The sequence below is a fragment of the Chiloscyllium plagiosum genome, unplaced genomic scaffold (assembly GCF_037043375.1).
Source record: "Chiloscyllium plagiosum isolate Xiang-an unplaced genomic scaffold, Cpla_swu_hap1 HiC_scaffold_52, whole genome shotgun sequence".
Classification (NCBI taxonomy): domain Eukaryota; kingdom Metazoa; phylum Chordata; class Chondrichthyes; order Orectolobiformes; family Hemiscylliidae; genus Chiloscyllium; species Chiloscyllium plagiosum.
Genome location: NW_028270190.1, coordinates 695,790 through 719,943, shown reverse-complemented (window position 1 = coordinate 719,943; position 24,154 = coordinate 695,790). Strand labels below are relative to the sequence as shown.

At 44.5% G+C, this 24,154-nt stretch overlaps 1 protein-coding gene across 1 annotated transcript; it reads left to right on the top strand.

Annotated features, from left to right (window-relative positions):
• Window positions 1-23,654, top strand: LOC148134726 (putative G protein-coupled receptor 139). Its single transcript, XM_087985348.1, has 2 exons — window positions 1-181; window positions 22,759-23,654. Exons 1-2 carry the CDS (start codon window positions 1-3, stop codon window positions 23,652-23,654), a joined length of 1,077 nt encoding a protein of 358 aa, XP_087841474.1.
• Window positions 23,655-24,154: the final 500 nt, after the last annotated feature.

Below are 24,154 nucleotides of genomic sequence, written 5' to 3'. Positions count from 1 at the left end.
ATGAATCAAAGTCTGAGAACAATCGATTGCAATTTTCTAACAATTGCCAAAGGTTTACCTGAGGCTGTTTGGTATCTTTCGACATATTATAACCAATGGCCATTATCACAACGGATCAATATTTCACTTCTAATTGTTCAACATTTTTATTATCCTATCCTGGCTATCGTTGGTGTCCCTGGTAAGTACCACTGCCCATTATTATTTATTTTAACCATGTTTAAATGTATTACTGTTTTTTATATAAATTTACTTCACACTCGTTTCCACTGACATTCCTGTTGAGACATCGAGTCCAGTTATTCACTCGACAAACCACTACTAACCACATCTGTGAAATTGGTCATCTACACTCCCCCTCTTTGCTTCTGACACTGTCCCTCGTGGATCTCTGTGTTGACCGTTAAAAGTTCATCTTTGAACCATGATTCATTGCATCCCTGCTCTTGTTATTTAAATACTTGTAGCCTGCAGGTCACTATCTTCTGTCTTGTTTGCGAACTCGGTTTCCTTCCCTGACTCCATCCCATGCCTCAGCAATATTTGCGGCTGAGATGAGTTCCAGATGTGATGATCCCTTGAACCATGAGCTGATTCCTGAAATCATATCCTGACCATTCATAATTTTAACAACTAACAGTTCCAGAATATATTTTACTCGTTCACCCATCTACAACTTGAACCTGGAGCTATGAAATACAGTCTTAATAACACCAATAACCTGCTGATGACACTCCTAACCCCAAAACTGAAGATGGAATTCTGAGTCAATTTTCCAAGTAATGTATCCGAACCGACACAAAACTCCCATCCATCCATCATTTCTCTGCGTACTGCAACATATTGTTATTGCGTTTGGCAAAGCCTTTCTGTTCGTCTTCAGAAGCACTTGATCACATCTGTCAGTGAAATGTCCCTCAGTCTCGGCTTGGACTAATCAAGTCTGCGTTGCACAACATGACTGATAGTTGCCCATGGCTAATGCAGCAGAATATATCTGACAGCAGATAGGGCGCGTAGAAATGTCACAAGTGGAGCAATAGTACCTCTGTAACCGAAAGATCAGCAGCAGTTTTTTTACGCACAAGATAAACAAAAAAAAAACATTTCAAACTAATTAGATGTTTCTCCGAAATAAGTTAATCAGTACGGCACAATATTAAAAGTAGGCTTTAGTCAATATCTTCATAGAATCATAGATTTCGAAGTAGTTATAGTTCCAGAAACCTTTAAAAGCAGTAGACGAAAAGATTCAAATGAGTTTCGGACGGAAAGGACGATCATTATCCCCACTCTCATCAAAACAGAAAGGAATGCACATAGTGGTTAGCAGAAATTGGAATGGAGTTTGAATGAACACACTGGGGCACAATTTGTTCGAAAAAAAGCATAACGTGAGATGTAGCCACGTAACTTTTCTGGGACTGAACAGAACTCAAGTTCTTGAGAATAGTAAGACGTTTCCTGAAGTAGTGGGGAAGAATGCATACATTGACAGTTAACATGGAGAAAGAGCACCTGGCAAATGTTACTTAAATGTAGCATTCATTGTGGAAACCTCAAAAAGAAAGACCAGAAAGTCTGGGAAAACATTATGAAGCACTGGGGTGCCCACAAGCTTGTATCTAAATGATCAGCGAGTTTGAAATGCGTAAGATGACATACCAGCGAGGCAATTGCAGAGGGCTAATTTAGCACCGCTGATCAACACTCATCAAAGTGGCTGCCAGGCAAATATTCATTGACTTAAGCTTTTTTTATGTCCATTCGTTGCGACCTGTTAGATGTCGAATTGAGATGGAATGCCCACGCCAAACTGTTAATGATTGCAATTCCTCGGCATTTGACTCCATCGATTGTCTCCACCTCAGTTGTATTGGTGGAGGAAGTGGTGCTTTCGACTCCTTCCTCCTGAAATTGATGATTAGCACTTTAGTTTCTGTGACACTGAGGTAATAATTGTTAGATTTGCATCACATCACAAAGCACACCATTTTTTACTTCTGTCTCAGTATTATTTGATATTCAGTCTAAAATTGACTTGTAGATGAATGCGGATCCAGGGAATATAATAAGGGGCTGAGTGCATAATGTTGAGAGGCGTCGGCATGGAGGATTATCGTGGAGGAAGTGTTTTGTCTCGTTTCACTGTTTATGGTCTTTGGGTCATGAATTGAGGATTCCAATTGCAGATGGAAGAGCCGCCACCTGGATCTTAGAGCAATGACATTAGTTTGGTCACAAGCATTGTGTTGTAAGGCGATTCTGTAGTCATAATGTAGAAGCCTGATGTAGGTCATATGGATGTTCAGATATTCCAGTGGGTAGTGTAGAGCTAGAAAGATGGTCTGTAACTTGAACCTATTGGGTCGGTCGACAAATTGCAAGAGATCAAGTCATGATAAATTTAATATGAGCAAGAAGTAATCTGTTGAAGCTTTTCATAATTATGATGGTGAGAGCCACAGAATGGAAGTCATTGAGACACGTTGTATTTGTTTTGTGTGATACCCGGATTTTGCTGGCCTTCTTGAAGCAGGTGGGGACTTCAGATTGTAGCAAGTACAGGTTAAAGATATTAGCGAATACTCCCACCAGTGCCGGGGAATCCATTTGGGCCAGTCGCTTTCCTTGAGTTCACTCACAAAAAAGCTGGTCGGACATATGTGGTGTTCACTGAGAGAGTAAGTGCATTATGGCTTTCGGGCAGGTGACAAATTTTCAATGGTCTGCTGTGTCAACCAAGCAGGCAATGCAATGATTCAGTGGTTAGAACTGCTACCTCATTGCGGCAGGGATCTATGTTCCATTGCAGCTCAGGGCAACTGTTTGCGAGGCCTTTGCGCGATCTGTCTGTATCTGTGTGGGTTTTCTCTGGGTGCTCCGGTTTCCTCTCACTATGCCAGTTATATGCAGTTTAGGTGAATTGGAAATAATAAATTTCCCGTACTGTTCATGGACGTAATGGGTAGGTGCATTAGTGAGGAGTTAATCGAGTGCAATAGCGTCAGGGAATGGATCCAGGTAGGTTTCTCTTTGCAGGGTCGGTGTGGACTTGTTAAGCCAAATGGACTGTTGCCAAACTGCTGGGATTCTATAATAATATGCGACCGCTGGGAGAAAGGGACGTATTGTGTTAGAAATTGTGCTCGGCTTTATATTTTTTAGCCATGTTAAAAGCGACAGTGTCCATGCAGTTAACTTGGTTCTCAAACGTAGCACAGTGTGGCATCTTGGCATCTTTAATGGGCTTATCGAAGTTGTATCTGGAATTCTTCTGAAAGTCCGAGTCGTCAGCATTGAATGAACACATTTGGTCTTGCGTAGATTCCTGGTTCATCCATAGTTTCAGGCTGGCGAATATACTGATTGCCCCATTTGGCACGCAACCTCTACATATTTCCTGATGATGGTGGTATCACTCCTTCAGATTAGCCACTGAATGATTGAATATCTTTCATCCAAAATTTCAAGAGGGTGAAGGGGGCAGATCTGAGAGAAGGTTTCGGAGAAGATGCTGCGAAAAACTGAATGGCCTGAAGATGGATTAATTAGCTGGACCAGATAGTTTACATCTCAGAAGTCTAAGGAAGATAGCCAAAGAGATAGTGGAGGCCTTAATGGTGATCTTTCAGGAACCATGAGGATGAGAGACAGTCTGAGCGCAATGAAAGAAATGCTAATGCAACACACGTGTTTCAAAAATGACTAAGGCAAAAGACCGAACATTTTAGACCGTTTTGCAGAACCTCGGTGATGGGTTACAGCTTGGAATCCATTGTGTACGATGAGATTTCTAAATATTAGGATGTGGATGGTAAAATAGGGCAAAGTCAGTAAAGTTTCGTTCAGGGGGCAGTTTGCCTGAAGAATCCGCAAGACTTCTTTGAGGAAGTAAGGAGCAATCAAACAAACAAGAGTCCATGCATGTTAACTACCTGGACATAAAGAAGGCCTTTGAAAAGATGCTGTGCAGGAGACTATAGAGTAGGAAAAATGCCTGAAAAGAGGCTTGACTATCTGACAGAAATCTGAGGAATGAGAAGGAAAAGAGCGTTCTCAGGACGGCTGTTGGAGACAAATGTTGGCCTACCAAGCTCAGGTTCGGGACCAAACCCTTTAGCAATCTACATGAAGGAACTGTGCGATCAGCTTCTGTCCGCAGAAGATACAAAATAAGTAGAGGGGCAGTTCGCATTGTGGGGGCGGGGAGAGTGCAGACGGATTTGAAAAGTGTAGGAGAGAAGTGTGAAGTCATGAACTTTGGTACGAAGACTCTTTTCTAAATAGGGAGAAATTTCCGAAGTCTGAAATGCATAGAGACTTGAGAGTTACTTTCCAGGATTTGTTCAAGGACCACTTGCCAGAATAAGTCGATGTTCAGGAGGATAGATGCAATTATTACATTTATTTTGAGAGGAATTGCATATAAAAGAAGGGATGCATGTCTAAGACTCCGTCACTCTCTGGTCTGACAACAATTGGAACATTGTGTGCAGTTTTGGGACCCATGCAGCAATAACAGTTTGTTGCCACTGGGGCGTCTTCACAGGAGCTTCACCAGAATAAACCCAGTAATGAAAGGTTTAACAAATTAGGAACGTTTGTTAAGGATGCAGGATTTATACTTGACGTTATTTAGAAGTATTAGAAATTGAAGATATGGTTAAGAAAAAGGAGGAAGCATATGTCAGGTATCAACAGGATAGATCGAGTGAATCCTTAGAAGATTACAAAGGAAGTAGGAGTATACTTACGAGGGAAATCAGAAGGGCAGAAAAGGGGACATGAGATAACTTTGGCAAATAGTGTTATGGATAATCCAAAGGGTGTTAATGGATATATTAAGGACAAATGTGTTACTCGGGAGAGAATATGGCCCGTCATATATCAGCAAGGCGGCCTTTGTGTGGAGCCACAGATAATGGGGGATATACAAAATGAATCTTTTGCATCAGTACTTACTGTGGAAAAGGATTTCGAAGATATAGACTTTAGGGAAATAGCCGTGACATCTTTCAAAATGTCCAGATTACAGAGCAGGCGGTGCCGGATGTCATGAAGTGGGTAAAGGTAGATAAATCCCCAGGATCTGATCAGGTTTACCTGAGAATCCTGTGCAAAACCAGAGAAGCGATTGCTGGGCCTCTTGCTGAGATATTTGTATCATCGATAGTCACAGGTACTGTGCCGGATGACTGGATGTTGGCAAACGTGGTGCCACTGCTTAAGAAGGGCAGTAAAGACAAGACATGGAACTATAGACCGGTGAGCCTGACCTTGGTGGTGGGCAAGTTGTTGGAGGGAATCCTGAGGGACAGGATGTACATGTATTTGGAAAGGCAAGGACTGATTAGGGATAGTCAACATGGCTTTGTGCGTGGGAAATCATGTCTCACAAACTTGATTGAGGTTTTTGAAGAAGTAACAAAGAGAATAGATTAGGGTGGATCAGCAGAGGCGTTCGACAAGGTTCCCCATGGGAGACTGATTATTGAGGTTAGATGTCATGGAATACAGGGGAAACGAGCCATTTGGATTCAGAACGGGCTCAAAGATAGAAGACAGAGGGTGGTGGTGGAGGATTGTTTTTCAGACTGGAGCCCTGTGACCAGTGGAGTGCCATAAAGATCGGTACTGTGTCCTCTTCTTTTTGCCCTTTCCATAAATGATTTGGATGCGAGCATAAGTGGTACAACAAAATTGGAGGTGTCATGGACAGCGAAGCGGGTTACCTCAGAATACAACAAGATCTGGACTAGCAGATGGTGTTTAATTCAGATAAATGTGAGGTGCTCCATTTTGGGAAAGCAAATCTTAGCAGGATGTATACACTTAATGGTAATGTCCTAGCGAGTGCTGCTGAACAAAGAGACCTTGAAGTGCAGGTTCGTAACTCCTTGAAAGTGCTGTCGCAGATAGATAGGATAGTGAAGAAGGCTTTGGTATGCTTTCCGTTATTGGTCAAAGTATTGAGTACAGGTGCTGGGAGGTCATGTCGCGGCTGTACATGACATTGGTTAGGCCACTGTTGAAATATTGTGTGCAATTCTGGTCTCCTTCCTATCGGAAAGATGGAACATAGAACATAGAACATCGAACATAGAGCAGTACAGCACAGAACAGGCCCTTCAACCCACGATGTTGTGCCAACGATTGATCCACATGTCTGCTCCCTCAAATTTCTGTGACCATATGCATGTCCAGCAGTCTCTTAAATTTCTCCAATGACGTTGCTTCCACAACTGCTGCTGGCAACGCATTCCATGCACACACAACTCTCTGTGTAAAGAACCCACCTGTGACATGCCTTCTATACTATCCTCCAACCAGCTTAAAACTATGGCCCCTCGTGTTGGCCATTTCTGCCCTGGGTAATAGTCTCTGGCTATCGACTCTATCTATGCCTCTCATTATCTTGTATACCTTAATTAGGTCCCCTCTCCTCCTCCTTTTCTCCAATGAAAAGTGTCCGAGCTCAGTCAGCCTCTCTTCATAAGATAAGCCCTCCAGTCCAGGCAGCATCCTGGTAAACCACCTCTGAACCCTCTCCAAAACATCCACATCTTTCCTATAATCAGGCGACTGGAACTGGACACAGTATTCCAAGTGGGGTCTAACCAAAGTTTTATAGAGCTGCAAAGAGATCTCACGACTCTTAAACTCAATCCCCCTGTTAATGAAAGCCAAAACACCATAAGCTTTCTTAACAACCCTGTCCACTTGGGTTTGCCATGTTAAGTGATCAAAGTACCTGCACACCAAGATCCCTCTGTTCCACGATACTGACAAGAATCCTATCCTTAATCCTGTACTCAGATTTCAAATTCCACTTTCCCAAATGCATCACCTCGCAGGTTGAACTCTATCTGCCACTTCTCGCCTCTTGACAGGGTTAAGAAAAAGATTTACAAGGAGGTTGCCAGAGTTGGAGGATTTGAGGTAAAGAGAGAGGCTGCACAGGCTGGGCCGTGTTGTCCCTGGTGCGTCGGAGGCTGAGGGTGATCTTACAGAGGTTTACAAATTATGAGGGCCATGGATAGGATAAATAGGCAAAGTCTTTTCCCTGGGATCGATGAGTCCTAATCTAGAGGGCATAGGTTTAGGATGAGAGGGAAAAAATATAAAAGAGACCTAAGGGATGACATTTTCATTCAGAGAGTGGTGTGTGCATGGAAAGAGCTGCCTGAGGAATTTTTGGAGGCTGGTAAATTGCGACATTTAAGTGGCATTTTCATGGGTATTTGAATAGGATGGGTTTGGAGGGGTATGGGCCGGGTGCTGGCAAGTGTGTCAAGAGTGGGTTGAGATATCTGGTTGGCATGGACGGTTGGGCCGAAGGGTCTGTTTCCATGCTGTACATCTCTATGACTCTATGACACTAAGTATTAGGGGTTTCCAACTGAAACATACAGAACACTGAGAGCTAACCTGGAGAGATTGGCTGTTGAGAAGAATTTTGCATTGGTAGGAGAAACTAGGATACGAGGGGACAGCGTCCAGAATGAAGACAGAATGGAGGTAGGGATAAACCTCTTCAGTCAGGGATTGGGGTATCTATGAAAGTCATTGCCACGGAAGTTTCTGGAAGCCAGGTCGTTGGGGAAAGTTAAGACTGAGATAGTTAGGTTCTTGATTGTCAAGGGAATGAGTGTTATGGCGAGAAAGCGGGACAATGGAGCTGAGAAACTTGTCAGCCATGATTGAATGGCGGAGCAGACTCGATGGGATGAATTGACTAATTTCTGTTTCTATGTCTTATTTTCTTATGGTCTGAGAGACAAATCTGAAGCTTCCAAGCCATCCAGCAGAAACTATTCCACTGCCTTAGACCAGTTTCTGCAGTGGATCCTCAAATTTTAACTTGTGCTTGTAAGCAAGGAGGAGGAACACAGTATTGCAATCTGATTTTTCAAGGAGCGGACAGGGTTTAGAGCGATAGGAACTTTTCATGATTGTGTAGTAAAGTTCAAGGATGTTCAGCCTCCTTCTGGGAGATGAGACCTATTGGTGGTATTTTGGTAGTACCCTCTTGTGATTGGCCTCTTTGATGTCGACACCGAGGATGATTAAAACCTCGGGATATTCCATCTCAAGTCCCTTTAAGACCGTAAGTCCATAGGCGCAAACATTATGCCATTCGGCCGCTCAATAGTGACTGATAGGTCTTTCAGCAAATCGGAGAAAGTGAATACTGGAGATGCTGGAAAGTCAGAATCGTGGCGCTGGCAAAGTACAGCGTGTCGCTTTACATCTAAGAAGCAGGAGAGTCAACGTTTCGAATATAAGCCCTTCACATTGCTGATGAAGTATTTATATCCGAAACACCAACTCTCCTGCTCCTATTATTTGCCCAATCTCTGTTTTTCTCCAGCGCCTTGCTGTTCGACTCGGAAAAGTTTTCAATTCTATTTTCCCGCTTTCTCCTTCCAACTGTTGATACCCTCATCAACAAAAAAAAACATAGTTATCGTTTGATTAATAACCAGACCTCCACTGACCTCTCTGGTAGTTCATTCCACACATTCACTGATGAAATTTGTCCATGAATCATTTCTAAATGGTTTCCCTTTACTCAAAGTTTGTGCCATTCGGTCCCAGTCAATCTTAACAATCGAAACATGTTCCCAACATCCACCCTGATCTAGCTGTTCGACATTCGCTATGTTTCAATGACATCCCTCCTCATCCACCTAATCTCCATTGAGTGGAGTCTCAGAATCCTTAGATGCTTCTCATATGTTCAGACCTTCATTGATGGGATCATTCGAGTGAATTCCCCTCGATACATGCTCCATGGCTAGCACATCCTTCTCGCGGTATGGAGTCCAAAATTGCTCATGCTACTCCAAATGTTTTCTTACCAGAGCCTTGTAAATCCACAGAAGCAGGTCATTGCGTTTGTATTCAAGTGCGATCAAAATGAGTGATACGATTATTCCTGCCTTCCGAATTACTATGCCAAAAAGCAAGTTTACCTAAAGAGAATCTTGGACAAAGACTCCCAAGTCACTTTACGCTCCACATTTCTGTTTTTTTTTCTTTTTCCATTTAGATAATTGGATCCGCCTCCCTTTTTCCTAACAAAGTGCATTTGTAGGGGCACATATTTTATTTTTCAATTCCCCATGGTGTGTGATATAGACTGCTGTCAGAATGGTGGATGGGTCGTCGGGAGGATGGCATGTTCTGGGTCCGAGGAAGAGTAAATAACGAAGTGCTCTACGTTTGAGAACGAGGAGTTACTGATCAGGAGGCAGACCTCATTAACTCTTGCTTTAATAGAGATCACCATACACTCGAAATGATGCATTCAGAAACGTTCAGTTGAAAGGAATAGTCGGGTGCAGCAGGAATGCTAAACAGATCTGGCAGCAATATCTCAGTTCCCGCTGAAATACAGGTCTTGCTTTAAATTAATGTATTCTCAATGGCTTTGACAATTGCTAGGCTTTTGCTAGTGAGGGAGAAATTGAATGCATGTCACCTTCATGCCGTCATGTCTCCCTCTTTTCCTGGTAAAGTAGGTGGTTCTGATTGATCCCTGACATCAGTGATGGAAATGTGCTGGTCCAGAAAATGAGTGAGTGAGTCCTATTGAGTCCTGTGTGCAGGCTATGGCCATGGTTACTCCTGGACTTCAATGGGACATGGCAGCAGCCCAGGAAAGAAATTTTAGCATGAGAAGAATATCGCTTATTGGAACGGGAAGCAATGAGAAGGTCAAGGTTATTCCTACAGAGTTGAACTCGTTCTCAAATCAGGCTCTGTTTGGTTTTGCCAATGTAAAGGAGGCTCAGATATGCACAGCAACGACAAGAGACAGGTTTGCAAGAGTACAAGTGAAATTCTGATTCACCCAGAATTGTGTTTGGGGTGTTGGACATTAAGGACTGAAAGAGTGAAACGGCGTGCACTAGATTATGCAACTTCATGGGAAAGTGCCAAGCAGGAATGTGGAAGTGTTGAGGGTGATGGAGGTTGTCACATTGGAAATGGCCTCTGTGAGATGCTGATAATAGGAGGTAGTGGCAGCAGGGAGTGGTATTGACAGCTGTGATTGATGGCGCGGTCCTGCTGAAGATGGTGGAATTTACGGATAGTGATTATTTCTGATTTCAAGCGCAGTGGAAAATGCGGACAAGGGGACCTCTATAATTCCGGTAAGGAAGAAAAGGGTGTGGAGTGAATCACAGGAAATGCGTAATTCACACCTGAAGATCATGTCCATCTCAGTTAGAGCTGTCGATCACTTGATAGAGGGAAAAAGGAGATCATGTCGGATGCTTTTCACTGGAATGTGATAGAAATCGAGAACTTGGACGGACGGAGTCACTCTCAGGTGATCATGTGTTCACCTGAATCTCCAAAAAAGTAATTGACAAAAACCTGGCGTCCAGACTGCAGATTTTTGTCTGATGTGTGTTCTAAAGCTGAATGTAAAAATCGATGTGGTGGAAGTCAGTTGATGTACAATTGTACAAGCATAAGGGGAGTTTTCATAACTCCCAGAAATAGTTGTTTCTGTTCAAAGAAAAGGCCTCAATAAGCAGCCGAACCATCTGTTTATCACAGAAGGTGTCAAGGAGAGTATTCAATCACAAACTGAAGAATTTAAACTTGTAGAAACTGCTTTGGCCAGCACTCAGAGGTAAGGAATCTGAAAGAGAATATAGGAAAATCAGTGAATAGTTAAAATGATTGGCAGATAGTGCTTATGGTAATATTAAAGTGTGAGGTTATGGACCTGGCCACAGAGAAAAACACAAGGCTGGCTATTATTTAATGGAGCAGATTCCCAAAACAAAATGCAGTTCAAAGTGGGCGGGTGTTCCTATGTATAAAACAGAAAGTTAATATGCGATTGAATCAAGTAAATATCTTACTTCATTTCGTGCAGATAAAAATGTTGACTGATCAAAAAAAAAGTCTAAAATGGTTAAAGCGAGTATTCGATGTCGTTGAAATGAATGAGTGGTGATATTTCTGCAAAATATAAGACACAGTCGAGACTTGTCAAAGTAGATGTTCAGAATCAGTGTCAAATTCTGCATGCAGTATTTCACGGAAAAAATAGGAAGAGGGGTTGGAGCAGGGCGTCGTACAAACCTGGATTTTCCAAGTTAGTTTTCCAAACAGACATCTAACTGTTGAAGGTCCTCAATCTGCTCATGTGTAGCAGATCCGAAGGGCTGAGTGGAACTTGAGAACAGAGTACTGAGGGGCACGAGAGATCTAAACGATCCTTTGTCACCACTACTGAACGAGTGTATAAAAATGTGGCACATCGAATTTTAGCCAAGCTGCACTTTTCTGTGAACATCCCATTCTACGGGATTGACTGGTTGACCAGAAATCAAAAAAAAGTCAGGCTGGATATAATCTTAACATTTAATTTCAAAAGGATCTGGAAAAGAGAATTCCCACTTGAATGATTTCCCACTTCGTAAATTTCTCCTCATCCCTGTGGCGAATGTGTTTGGAAATGTCGCTGTGTTTTTTTTTCAGTCCTGCTCCTCCAATGGTCACAACACGTTTTCAATATAATCATTTTGGTGATATGGCCAATCATGAAGGGCTCAGAAAGGTTCAGCTTCCGTGACGGAGACAACTAAGGCAGAAGTATTTAGTCAGCAGCAAATACTAGTAGAACCCACTGAGTTAGCATGATATCTAACTGGAAAGGCTGAGGCACTTGGGGTTGTTTTCATTGGAGAAAAGAAGGTTTAGGGGTGACTTGATAGAGGTGTATAAGATGATTAGGGGTTTAGATAGGGTCGACAGTGAGAATCTTTTTCCACGTATGGAGTCAGCTATTACAAGGGGGCATAGCTTTAAATTAAGGGGGGGTAGGTATAGGACAGATGTTAGGGGTAGGTTCTTTACTCAGCGAGTCGTGAGTTCATGGAATGCCCTGCCAGTAGCAGTGGTGGACTCTCCCTCATTATGGGCATTTAAGCGGGCATTGGATAGGCATATGGAGGATAGTTGGCTAGTGTAGGTTAGGTGGGCTTGGATCGGCGCAACATCGAGGGCCGAAGGGCCTGTACTGCGCTGTATTCTTCTATGTTCTATGTTCTATCTCTGTGGTGAGTACTGCTGCCTCATAACAACAAAGGCCCACATAAGTAATATTCTTTGAGGAATGTGCACACTCCACTGTCTCTGTATTGGATTTCTCTTAGTGCTGTAATATCTTCCCACCATTCAAACATGTGTAGGCTGGGCCGTTTAACGATGTGAAATGCAGGGTGACAGGGAAAATATAAGGGGCATGAACCGAGATGGGAAATTTTTCAGAGGGTCGGTGAGGACTCGATGGACAGAATGGCCTAAGCCAAGCTGTAGCGATTCCAGGAAAGCGACAACAAGTTTTGACAATGCAAGCACCCACTGGGTTTCCACTTGATTCATTTTCCTCAAAGCAGAATTGTTTTAGCCTATATAATATAAAACTTTCATTCAAAAATAAGAGGAGTGAAACATCTTATGAACTCCACGCAAGCAAATTACTTCCTTTATCAGGAAAGACTACAAAATAAGCCTTCAAACAAAACCTTCCAGATGTGTTGTTAGTCAGAGTGCATATAGCTGTGGCAGTATTCTCTCCCAATAATGTTGATTTGAAGTACAGCTAGCGGGTATATTCAAAGTAACTATAAAAAAGAAATCTTCAATTTATTAAACAAATGAGAAAATGCATCTTCTTTTCTCGGAATGCTGTGAGACTTTCGAAATCTCTTTTCCCAGAGAGCATTGCAGGGAGAGGTATTGAATATGCTTGTGGCATAGGCAGATCGATTGGTGAAGTGGTAAGTATTATCAGGGAATAGGAAGCAATATGCAGTTTAGTAATATGCGTGGTCTAAAATGACCAGAACTGTGGATGATCAGAACACCAGGAATAAAATCGAAGAAAATGCTAATGTAGAGAAAATGATGGCGGTGATCGAATGAATTCAATATGTACACAGAGGACCATGGGGCCCTCTCTCAGTAGAGAGCGAGAGAGAGTGAAATAAAGGTTCAACCTGAGGATCAGCACACCACGGTCAGATTGAGAAACCTAGCTCTTGGCGGTGATATCTGTCAGTGGGGGAATTGAACCGACACTGTTAGTCTCCCTCTGCATTACAAAATAGCCGTCTCCCACCCCCCCACCCCCCCACCTGAGTAGGAGATTATATAACCGTGATAGACAGAGATTGTCAAATGTCAAAGATAATACAAACTTTTGGAGACGCAAAAAAAAAAGGTAACGGGTTCAGAAGAATAGCTCAGTGCAAAACAGTTCTGCTAGAAACTGATTTATAATGAGACAAGAATTGAGATGTTGTTTTTAGCTTAATGTAATAAGGCATAACACGTGAATTATGATTGAATATGAATAACTCTGAAATAAGTGAACATTTTTTTTTGGCTGGTGTGCATTAAGTGTGCTTACCATTATATAAAAATATAAAGCTGATGGAATGCATTACTTGGAGAGTTAATCATTGTCGAAATGGGTGCAGAAAACATGCTTGAATGAAAGCCAACATGAAAAGTGCACTCATTTCTTTCGGTGAGTGATTGGAACCTGGAGTGTTGATTGACCTGTAACATGTACTTTGAACCGCAATTCGATCAGCCCCGATCTCACTGAATGGTGAAGCAAGTCTGAAGAGCTGAATGACCTCATGGTGCACCGTAATCGCATGTGATTCGAAAAAACAAAGCAAAATTCTGCTCATTCCGCTTATGTGTGATGCACTGTGAGACTTACATTTTCATGAACGTGGAACATTGTCTGAAACATTTTATAGTCAACATCATCCAGACAGTGGCATTCTCCAGACCATTCTGTCATTGATATTCTGTGGAACATTCTTTAGATTTTCAGGTTATCCTTCACGCGATAGAGTGGAGGTGCTTCAGGCAGCAGTGAAAATGATGGAGCATTAAGCTTTTTCGGGGGTTAGTGGAATAACAGATGTGCAGTGAATATGAGGGAGCAGTGAGTATACTGTGACAGAGCGTGAAAGATGCTTGTCCTATTTTTCTGGACATTTCTTCAGACTGCAGATACTCATCTGAGCTGGCTAGTGAGCACGGATCTTGCTTGGTGTGGCTGGTGGTATGGCCTCCTCTGGGAAGAGAAAGTTCCTCCTGTGTACTAGCTCACCCACCAGGGCCTGAGTACTGCTGTCGACAATTCAACTGTCGTCCATTGGACTTTTAAGCAAGGCACCAGCACAAGCAATCAGAGAATATCCGATTAATCTGGGCGATAGCGACTACTGACAGCCATGCGTGGTGGGAGAATCCGGCTGGCATTAAATCAGCGGGCTGCCATGAGGATGGGTAGGTCGCTACTGACGTGAGATCGAAAGATAGCGCCAGAAAACTAGGTCGGCCTCGTATAGATGATACCTCTGTCACAGTCAATGAAAATGACAATGAGACAAATTAATCGAAGATTCAGCACAATGATTCACAGACTGTGCTGACCACACTTCCCGTTACTAAGTTGCAGAACAAACGCTCCCGGACATCAGAACTCCCACAAAATTCCCCTCAACTGCAGGAAATGGTGTTCAGTGTTGAATGGTTTCAGTTTGTTATTGTTAAACATGGAAGTGCATCCATCTTTGACATTTTCCCTGAACCTTACCTTTTTTTGGTCTATTGCACAAAGCGAAACGTTGGAGAAGCTATTGAGGGATATTATCTGTTCCCATTTGGATGAAAATGGGCTTATAGGAAACATGGTTTTGAGCTGGAAAAGTCAGGGTTCTAATATGAATGGAATTATTTGAGGAAGTGAAAAAGCTGATTGAAGAGAGAATGGATTCAGATAAACCTGCGTAAGGTGTTTGATAAGATTCCCTACGTTCGGCTGATGGAGAAGGTGATGGCGAATGAGTTCTATGGTGTGCGAGCGAGCTGGATAGGGATCATTAGGAGAAAGATCCTGAGAATATAGGCGACATGTCTAGATGGAATATCTGGATTGCCTAAGGCTTTGTTCTTTGTTTTTATTTTAACTGATACTCCCCACATCTCTCTCTCTCTGCCAGATATTGCCACAGCACAACCCCCCTTTGTCATAGCGCAATCAAGATCTGAAGCTGGAAATGAGTGCAAGCGGCACATCCTGTCATTTCCAGAAAATGCTGCAATTTTCCTCAGGCAGTGTAATGATCAAACAGTGCCACCACGCAATGCAGTTGGGTGAGAGAGGGGCGGAGGGAGTCTGTAAGACATTATATGCTGGGTTGGTAACTGCTGTCGGTTTACAGGTCAGTCCACTGTTCTTCGCTGCACAGCTTCCCAAAATGGACAGGTAACTCGTCCATGTTTATAGTTGAACTGCTTGGAATGGTCTACGCAGTTTGGTGTGCTGTACAGAGTTTTAGTTCAGGGTATCTCATCTAGCTTTATGGTGTCTGGAATACCTTGTGTATTTAAGAATCTAGTCATTTGAGCCGAGTTGGCATGTCCTCATTACTCCGATGGTTGAACGCACTCTTGCACTTCATTAGTTTGGCATTGTGACAGTATTCATCTCGCTGGTAAATATCTACTGTCCTAGAAGCAGCCAGAACCTTTTCAGTCGGTAGCAATCAGCCATTCCCATCGTCTTCGTGTCTCCACGAGGTAAAATGATAGTTTCGTGTATATAGATTACCCCAATGGTCCATGGCTCAAAACACCATCACTCTCACCATTCTCCACCTCCAACTACACAAAATATTCCCTGCGTACTGAGAGTATTGGGAATACTAGGAGCGTCAGGGGGCGTCATCTCATAAGGGAGATGGAGCAACAGTTCCCTCATGTTTTACGGGACAGAGTGAACACTCCAGTACACAATGTACCACAAGATCCTTTCACACTCTCCATTTCAGTAATTGCATTCCTTTCGTCATGAAACATTCACGGGTTAACATTTACCCATGTCATAATCCAGCTACCAGATTGTCCATTGATTATCCATTCAGAATCTCTCCATCTCCGGGGTAACTTAGTTTCCAATCTGTCTTAGCGTCATTCATAAAGTTAGATAGAACACATTTGTTACATTTCCGACCACTTAAAATAAATGAGGATCCTGTCACTGTAATCAATTACTTATATCAAACTAATAAAGACTAATCTTTCATATGAAGGTGAGAACTTCACACAGTCAGGACTGAGGTGGTGGGTGCCCGGAAAAATACTGTTTGGGGCAGGTACAACGGTGACAAGTAAGTAGGTGAGATTACTTCCCTCTTGTTGGTTCAGTCATCACTTCCCATAGGCGAGGGAAAATTGAGGACTGCAGATGCTGGAAACCAGAGTTTAGATCAGAGAGGTACTGGAAAAGCACAGCATGTCAGGCAGCATCTGAGGAGCAGGAAAATCGACGTTTTGAGCAAAAGCCCCTCATCGGGAATAGAGGCCGGAAGTCTCCAGGGTGCAGCGATAAATTGGGAGGGTGTGGGGGCTGGGTAGAAGGTAGCAAAGAGTACAATGGCTGAGTAGAGGTGGGTGGGGGAAGGTAGCAAAGTGTGCAATAGGTGAATGGGGTTGGGGATGGAGGTTATATGTCAGAGTGGAGGATGGAGTAGATAGGTTGGAAGGGAGATTGGCAGGTGGGACAGGTATTGAGGACAGTGCTGAGCTGGAAGGTTGGAAATGAGGTAAGGTGGGGGAGGGGAAATGTGGATACTGGTGAAATCCACATTGATACCCTGGAGTTGAAGTGTTCCGAGGCAGAAGATAAGGTGTTCTTCCTCCAGGCAGCGGGTGGTGAGGAAGCAGCGATGGAGGAGGCACAGGACCTGTAGGTCCTCGGCAGAGTGGGAGGGGGATTTGAAATGTTGGGCCACGGGGCGGTGGAGTTGATTGGTGCGTGTGGCCTGGAGACGTCCCCTGAAACGCTCTGCGAGGAGGCGTCCAGTCTCCCCAGTGTAGAGGAGACCGCATCAGGAGCAACGGATACAATACATTGGCGGATTTGCTGGTGAAACGTGGATGAATTTGGTCCTTTGGTTCCTTGGGTTGTGATGGGTCAGGCGGTGTGTGCGCTGGGTTTGCAAGTCCTGCGGAGGCGGGGGAAGGTGCCAAGACGGGAGGGTAAGTTGTTGGGAGGCGTGAACCTGACCAGGTAGCCAGTTTGGGATCTGTCTTTGCGGATAGGTGGAAAGGGGTGGGGAGGGAAATATATCTCTGGTGTTGGGGTCTGTTTCGAGGTTCCGGAAATGTCGGCGGATGATATGGTTAATGCGAAGGTTAATTAGGTGGAAAGTGAGGACCTGGGGGTTCTGTCCTTGTTAGCAGATCCTGGGAGCAGATCAGACGGAGGCAGGGGACTTGGGAATACAAGATGGCATTTTTACAGGAGGAAGGGTGGGAAGAGGTGTAATCCAGGTAGCTGTGGGAGTCGGTGGGTGTGTAAAAAATGTCAGTGTCAAGTCTGTCATCATTAATGGAGATGTAGAGGTCCAGGAAGGGGAGGGAGGGTTCAGAGATGGTCCAAGTGAATTTAATTTCGGAATTTAATGCATTGGTGAAGTTGATGAATTGCTCAACCACCTCGATGTGGCCCTGAAGCAATCATGATTGCAGCAGAGGAAGAGGTGGTGAGTGCTGCCAGTGCAACTACGGAGGATGGACTGACAAAACGACAGACATAGCTGCGAATCATACGGAATTCTTGGAGGATGTGGAGGGAGTGAGTGATCTCTCGAACGTATGTGGGGAGTTCCTGGACCACGGGGAATAGGACAGTATCGAGTTAAGTGGCGACAAGTGCGGTGGGGCAGAAGCAGGCTGACACAATGGGTCGGCCGGGTTTGTCAGGCTTGTGGATCTTGGGAAGGAGGTAGAATCAGGCTTTGCAGGGGTTCCCGCACTCCGCGGTTTGAAGTTATGGGTGGCAGATATCCTGAGGTGATTTGCTTCTTCATAGTCTGGGAAACGATTGTTTCGTGATGGGGGAATGGGGTCATGCTCGAGCGGACGGTCGGAGGAGATGTCTACGTGTTGGCGTCGGGCTTCAGCGGTGGAGAGGTCAGAGCGCTAAGCTTCCACTGCATCCACTTTATTTGCTCACTGAGGACGAAAGATCATCCCTCAGCAAAGACCTTACCTTTCTCCCCGTCCGTCCATGCATCAATGAATTTGATACGCATCGTGACATTGAACAATTCTTCCACTGCCTCCGCCTGCGAGCTTTCTCTTGATATCAGGACTCCCGCCTACTTTATCAGGATACTTTCACTCGCCTCCAATATACTCCATCCACCTGCTCCACACCCCCCCCCTCCCCCCTGCGCTGGCCTATTACCAGCCCTCGATTTCCTCAGTTCCAACTGCCACCGAGACATTAACCGCCTCAATCTGTCTACCCACCTCCGCCATTACAACCTTTCACCCTGACAACGAGCAGCCATCGACTCCCTCTGCTCCAATCCCAACCTCATCTCCAAAGCAGCAGTGGTAATTTGGGATGAAGTGGTAATTTGGCACACTGACCTCTGCGCCAACTCATAGACAAGTGCGCCGAACACCCCAACCCCCCCCCCCCCCCGTCCAAGACCCCACCCCAATGACCAAACCATCATCTCCCAGACCATACAGAACCTCATCACTCCAGGAGATCTCGCACCCACACCTTCCAACCTCGTATTCCGGGAACCACGCACCGCCCAATTCTACCGCCTTTCCAAGATCCACAAGCCTCACCACCCTGGCCAACCCATTCTCTCAGCCTGCTTCTGCTACACCGATTTTTTTCTGCACCCACCTCGATGCTGTCCTATCCCCCTAGTCCAGGAAATCCCCACATGCTTTCGAAACATCACCCATGCCTTCCTGCTCCTCCTGGACGTCCGTTTCCCCGCCCCAATTCATCTTCAACAAGGAAATCCAATCCCTCTACACCTCCATCCGCCACGACGAGAGCCTCCAAGCCCTCCGTTTCTTCCTCTCCTGACGTCCCCAACAGTATTTTGTCACTGGCACTCTCATTGGTTTGCCCGTACTGGTCCACATCCTTAACAACTTCTGCTCCAAATCCTCCCACTTCCTCCAGACCAAAGGGATAGCCAAGGGCACCCGTTTGTGCCAAGCTATGCCTGTATCTTTGTTGGCTACGTAGAACAGTCCATCTTCCTTAGTTACACTGGCACCACTCCCACCTCTTCCTCCGCTCCAGTAATGACTGCATCGGCGCCACCACGTGCTCCCGCGAGGAGGTAGAGCAATTAATCAAATTCACCAAAACATTCCACCCCGACCTTAAATTCACCGAGACCTTCGCTGACACCTTTCTCCCATTCCTGGACCTCTCCATCTCCAATAATGATAACTGACTTGACACTGACAATTTTTTACAAAACCACCGACTCTCACAGCTACCTGGAGTAGACCTATTCCCAACCTACCTCTTTGAAAAATGCCATCCCGTATTCCCAACTCTTCCACTTCCACTGTATCTGCTCCAATGGGGACCAGTTCCACCACAGAACACCCCAGATGGCCTCCTTCTGTCGAGACCGCAATATCTCTTCTCACGTAGTTGAAGATGCCCTCCAATGCATCTCATCCACATCCCGCACATCAGCCCTCAAAGCCCACCCCTACAACCGTAACAAGGACCGAACCCCCCCCCCCCCCCACCCTCCACCCACGTCCTCACATTCCACCCAACCAACCTTCGCATTAACCACATCTTCCGCCAACATTTCCGGAACCTCCAAACGGATCCCACCACCAGAGATATATTTCGATCCCCACCCCTTTCCGCTTTCCAGAAAGACCGTTCCCTCCGTGACTACCTGGTCAGGTCCACGCCACTCAACAAACCACCCTCCAATCATGGCACCGTCCCCTGCTACCACAGTCATTGCAAAACCTGTGCTCGCATCTTCTCTCTCAATGCCATCTAAGGCCCCAAAGAAACCGTTCACATACATCAACGTTCGATCTGCACATCCACCAACGTCATTGATTGTATCTGTTGCTCCCGATGCTGTCTCCTCTACTTTGGGGAGACTCGACGCCTCATCGCAGAGCGTTTCATGGAAGATCTCTGGACCACCCGCACTAATCAATCCCACCACCCCATTTAAAGTCCCTCTCCCACTCTGCCGAGGACATGCAGGTTTCCTCCATCGCCTTGCCCCCACCACCCGACGCCTGGAGGAAGAACGCCTCATCTTCCACCTCGGACTCTTCAACCCCAAGGCATCAATGTGTACTTCACCAATTTTTCCCATTTCGCCTCCTCCATCCTTACCTCAGTTCCAATCTTCGAGCTCAGCACAGTGCTCATGACCTGTCCTACCTGCCAATCTCCCTTCCCACGTGTCCACTCCACCCTCCCATCTGAGCTATCACTTCGGTCCCTACCCCATTCACCTATTGTACTCCTTGCTACCTTCCCCCACCTTCACCTCTAACCTATCACCTCCATCCCCACCCCTATCCACCCATTGTACACTTTGCTACCTTCTTCCCTTCCCCAACATCCACCCCACACCATTTATCACTCCACCCTGGAGACTTCCTGCCGCTGTTCCTGATGAAGCGTTATTACCCGAAATGTCACTTCCCATTATCTGGCTGTATTGTATTAGAGATGTTACCCTGCTCTGTCAGGCGTGGACCTAAGGAGACCCACTTGGTAATAGACATGAAAAAACAGACAATGATTACTTTCTAAGCTTCCTCAGATTTGTTTTCAACATCAAGGAGAACTGAGATATCACTGAGGTGGTGCAGAATGCAGTAGTTGCCCATCATTAGGATATTTTTTGGACCATCTTTGACCTGTTACCATGAAATGTCTTGTGTTCTGGAATCAATGCTGGGAATTTGCAGGATAATTACTGTCTGTTCGGTACCACCAATTGTGGTGAGACTGGCCTTCCAGTGGGATAGGAGAAAACCAGGAATGGCGATGACCCGTTATTCATTCAGTCTGATCCGGTGAATTCGACGACGTCAGACTGTTTCCTGAACAGACAAAATGAAGACTAAAAATGACAGCGAAGCAGGTAATAATACCTCATAAAGCTGAATGAAAGGCCCTGTATCTGAGTGTTTGCTATATTCTCTGAAATGATTGAGGCACTCAATGCATACACTGAATTAAATGACCATTAGAGAAACATGTCTACAGGGAACATAATATACAGGACATTTTACACCTGGGAGTGTTTATTCAAAACTGAACAGGAGGTGGGGAAGATTAAGAGGTAACATTATATGATCGTAACAACGGATCTGACATGAAATGATCAAAGCATTGCCTTACTCTGTATGTTTTGGAGTACAGAAACCAGTTGAGTCATGTTTCGGCAAAGTTTCATTCGGCGAAGCGGCGTTGATCTCACCAAACGTCATGGACGTTAAGGCCCTTTGGGAAATGCATATTTATGGATCTAACACATTCCACAACGACGTTCCCTGGATCTTTCTGCTACTGGCATTGTCCAGGACATTCTCTTAACGACATTCTGTGGAAAGTTCTTGACTGACGTTCTTCAGATAATACTTTAACGACATTATCCTGATCCTTCAGTAACTGACATTCATTGGATCATTCTGTCCCTTCCATTCAGTGGAGCATTGTCTTCCTGACATTCCCCACAACATTTTGCAACTGACACATTCCTTAACTTAGAATCTCTGGATCATTCTATTAGAAATTCTTCAGGGTATTCTGTCACCTACATTCTCCAGAATATTCGAGAATAGACGGAATCTGAAATATTTTACGATAGTCATTCCTCCAAACCACATTCACGGAATAATCCATAACTGACATTTCCCAGAATATTGTACAACCTAAATTCACCAGGACCTCACTTGAATAAACCATAATAGACTTTCCCTGGAACATTCTCCAACCAGCATTCCTAGAACATTCTATGACCGACATTGCAAAAATCTCCAGTTCTGAGAACATTATCAACTGCAAATCCCTGTAACATTCTGAAACCGATGTTCTCTTGAAAATTTTCCAACCGGTTTTCCCTTATACATTCCATAACTGACATTACCTACAAAATTCTCCACCCGGCATTCCCCAGAACATTCCCGTCCCGGCATTGCCCAGAACATTCTCCAACCGAAGTTCTCCATAACATTTGATAACTGACATTTACTGGAAAAATTACAACCGAACATTCCGTAAATGAGAATTCTCGAAGCATGCTGGAACTGAAATTATTTGTGAACGGTCGGATGTCAGTACTTTGAACAAATGATACGATCAAGAGGGAGGAGATCAAGTTCCAAGTATAAGAACACACTGCCTCGAAGCCCCCTCAGGCAATTAAAGGTGTGAATATGTTTTCCCTCGGTTAACATTTCTTCACGACAGAGGATAGACCACAATTGAGACTAGAAGACAGACATTTCCATTCCCCGCTTGTCTTCAAGGAGCTGGGAGGGAATCCCTCACAATGGCAATGTTTTCTTCTCCATGTTAAGAGCTGGAAAGAAAGTGGTGTCTGCTCCCAAGGGATCGAATGTGTGGGAATGTTCTGGAAAACACTTTTTCGTAAAGATGTGGCCATATGCGTTTTGAAGGGAGGGATTGTTATGTTTCTTTCTCGCATTTCTGTAAGTAATTCAGAACATACCATTTGTTATTTCAGCTCCAATTCTTTCAAACATTCTTGGAATGCAGTGATACATTTGAAAATCTCGCGGAGTCTTTCATAAAACTGTATATTTTGCCTCCAGGCTGATATGTAATGTGTTTATTTTCCTTCCTCACAGTTAACGCAGTGACGATCTATGTCCTCCTTTATAAAGATTGTGGATTGTCTCCATGTGTCAGTCGTTACCTGGGGGCCATGGCAGTGGCAGATCTTCTGGTCATTATCCTCGACCTGATATTGAGACACATTCCCATTGTTTATTATGAACACTTTGGTTTCCTATGGTACATTCCCCTGTGTAATATCCACGCCGTCCTGCTTTATGCAGCCACTGACTGTTCAGTCTGGTTCACCGTTACTTTCACCTTTGATCGGTTTGTGGCCATTTGTTGCCAAAAGCTGAAAAGTAAATACTGCAGCGAGAAAACGGCGGCTGTGGTTCTGGGAACAGTGACCGTGTTAAGTTGTTTGAAGAACATTTTCTGGTATTTTATGCTCACAGCTCAGTATTGGCTGGACAACTCCCCTTGGTTTTGTGAGGTAACAGCCGCTGTTTATAACTCCCGTGTCTGGGTCGCAATCGAGACCATCCACCACATTCTCAATCCAACTATCCCATTTCTCCTGATTCTGTTACTCAATGCTTTCACAGTCAGACACATTATAGTGACCAGCAGAGCCCGCAGGAGACTCCGGGCTCACACCAATGGGGAGGTTCAATGTGACACAGAAATGCGAAATCGAAAGAAATCCATTATCTTACTGTTTGTTATCTCCGCCAATTTCATTCTGTTATGGTCAACGTTAATGGTGTATTCTATATGGAACCGGATGTGGTGGTTGGGCTATGGCTCTATGAATCTGGCTCCCTTTGTGCAGGAATTGGCCTTCATGCTGCAGCTCCTCAGTTGCTGCACAAATACTGTGATTTATGCCGTGTCCCAGACGAGGTTCAGACAGCAGCTGAAGAATGTGCTCAAGCATCCATTTACCCAAATTCATCAATCAATCTGAATCATTCATTCATCAATGTATTCACTATTTTCTCATTTCATTCGAATGTTACAACAATGAATCAGCCAGTCGCTATGGTAGCAGACTGAAAGTAGTGCTTTTTCCAACCCAACCTTGACCCACATGGGACGACAGGGCACATTTCGATGTTTCTCGCAACTCAGAGGCCATTGAGAAAAGGCACCATTACAAAGACTGTATCTATGGAATCAATTTATAAATAATAAATTGTTCATTAAAGATATCAAGCAGCAGAGTGAACTATACTGTTGTTTGTCGTTGCGTTGAACAAGTTGAGCTGGAAAACGACAGACTGGGCCCCAAGTCCTGATCCTCACAGAAGCGGAGGGGTCGGGGGAAGAGCTGAGAAATACGTTTAAATTCACTCTATGATTGATTATTACTTCTGGGTCACCCACCAGGACATGCCTTCACCTGAATTCATCCATCCCTCCCAAACCATATATGTCTCTCACATTCTCCATTTCTCCCTCTCTCAC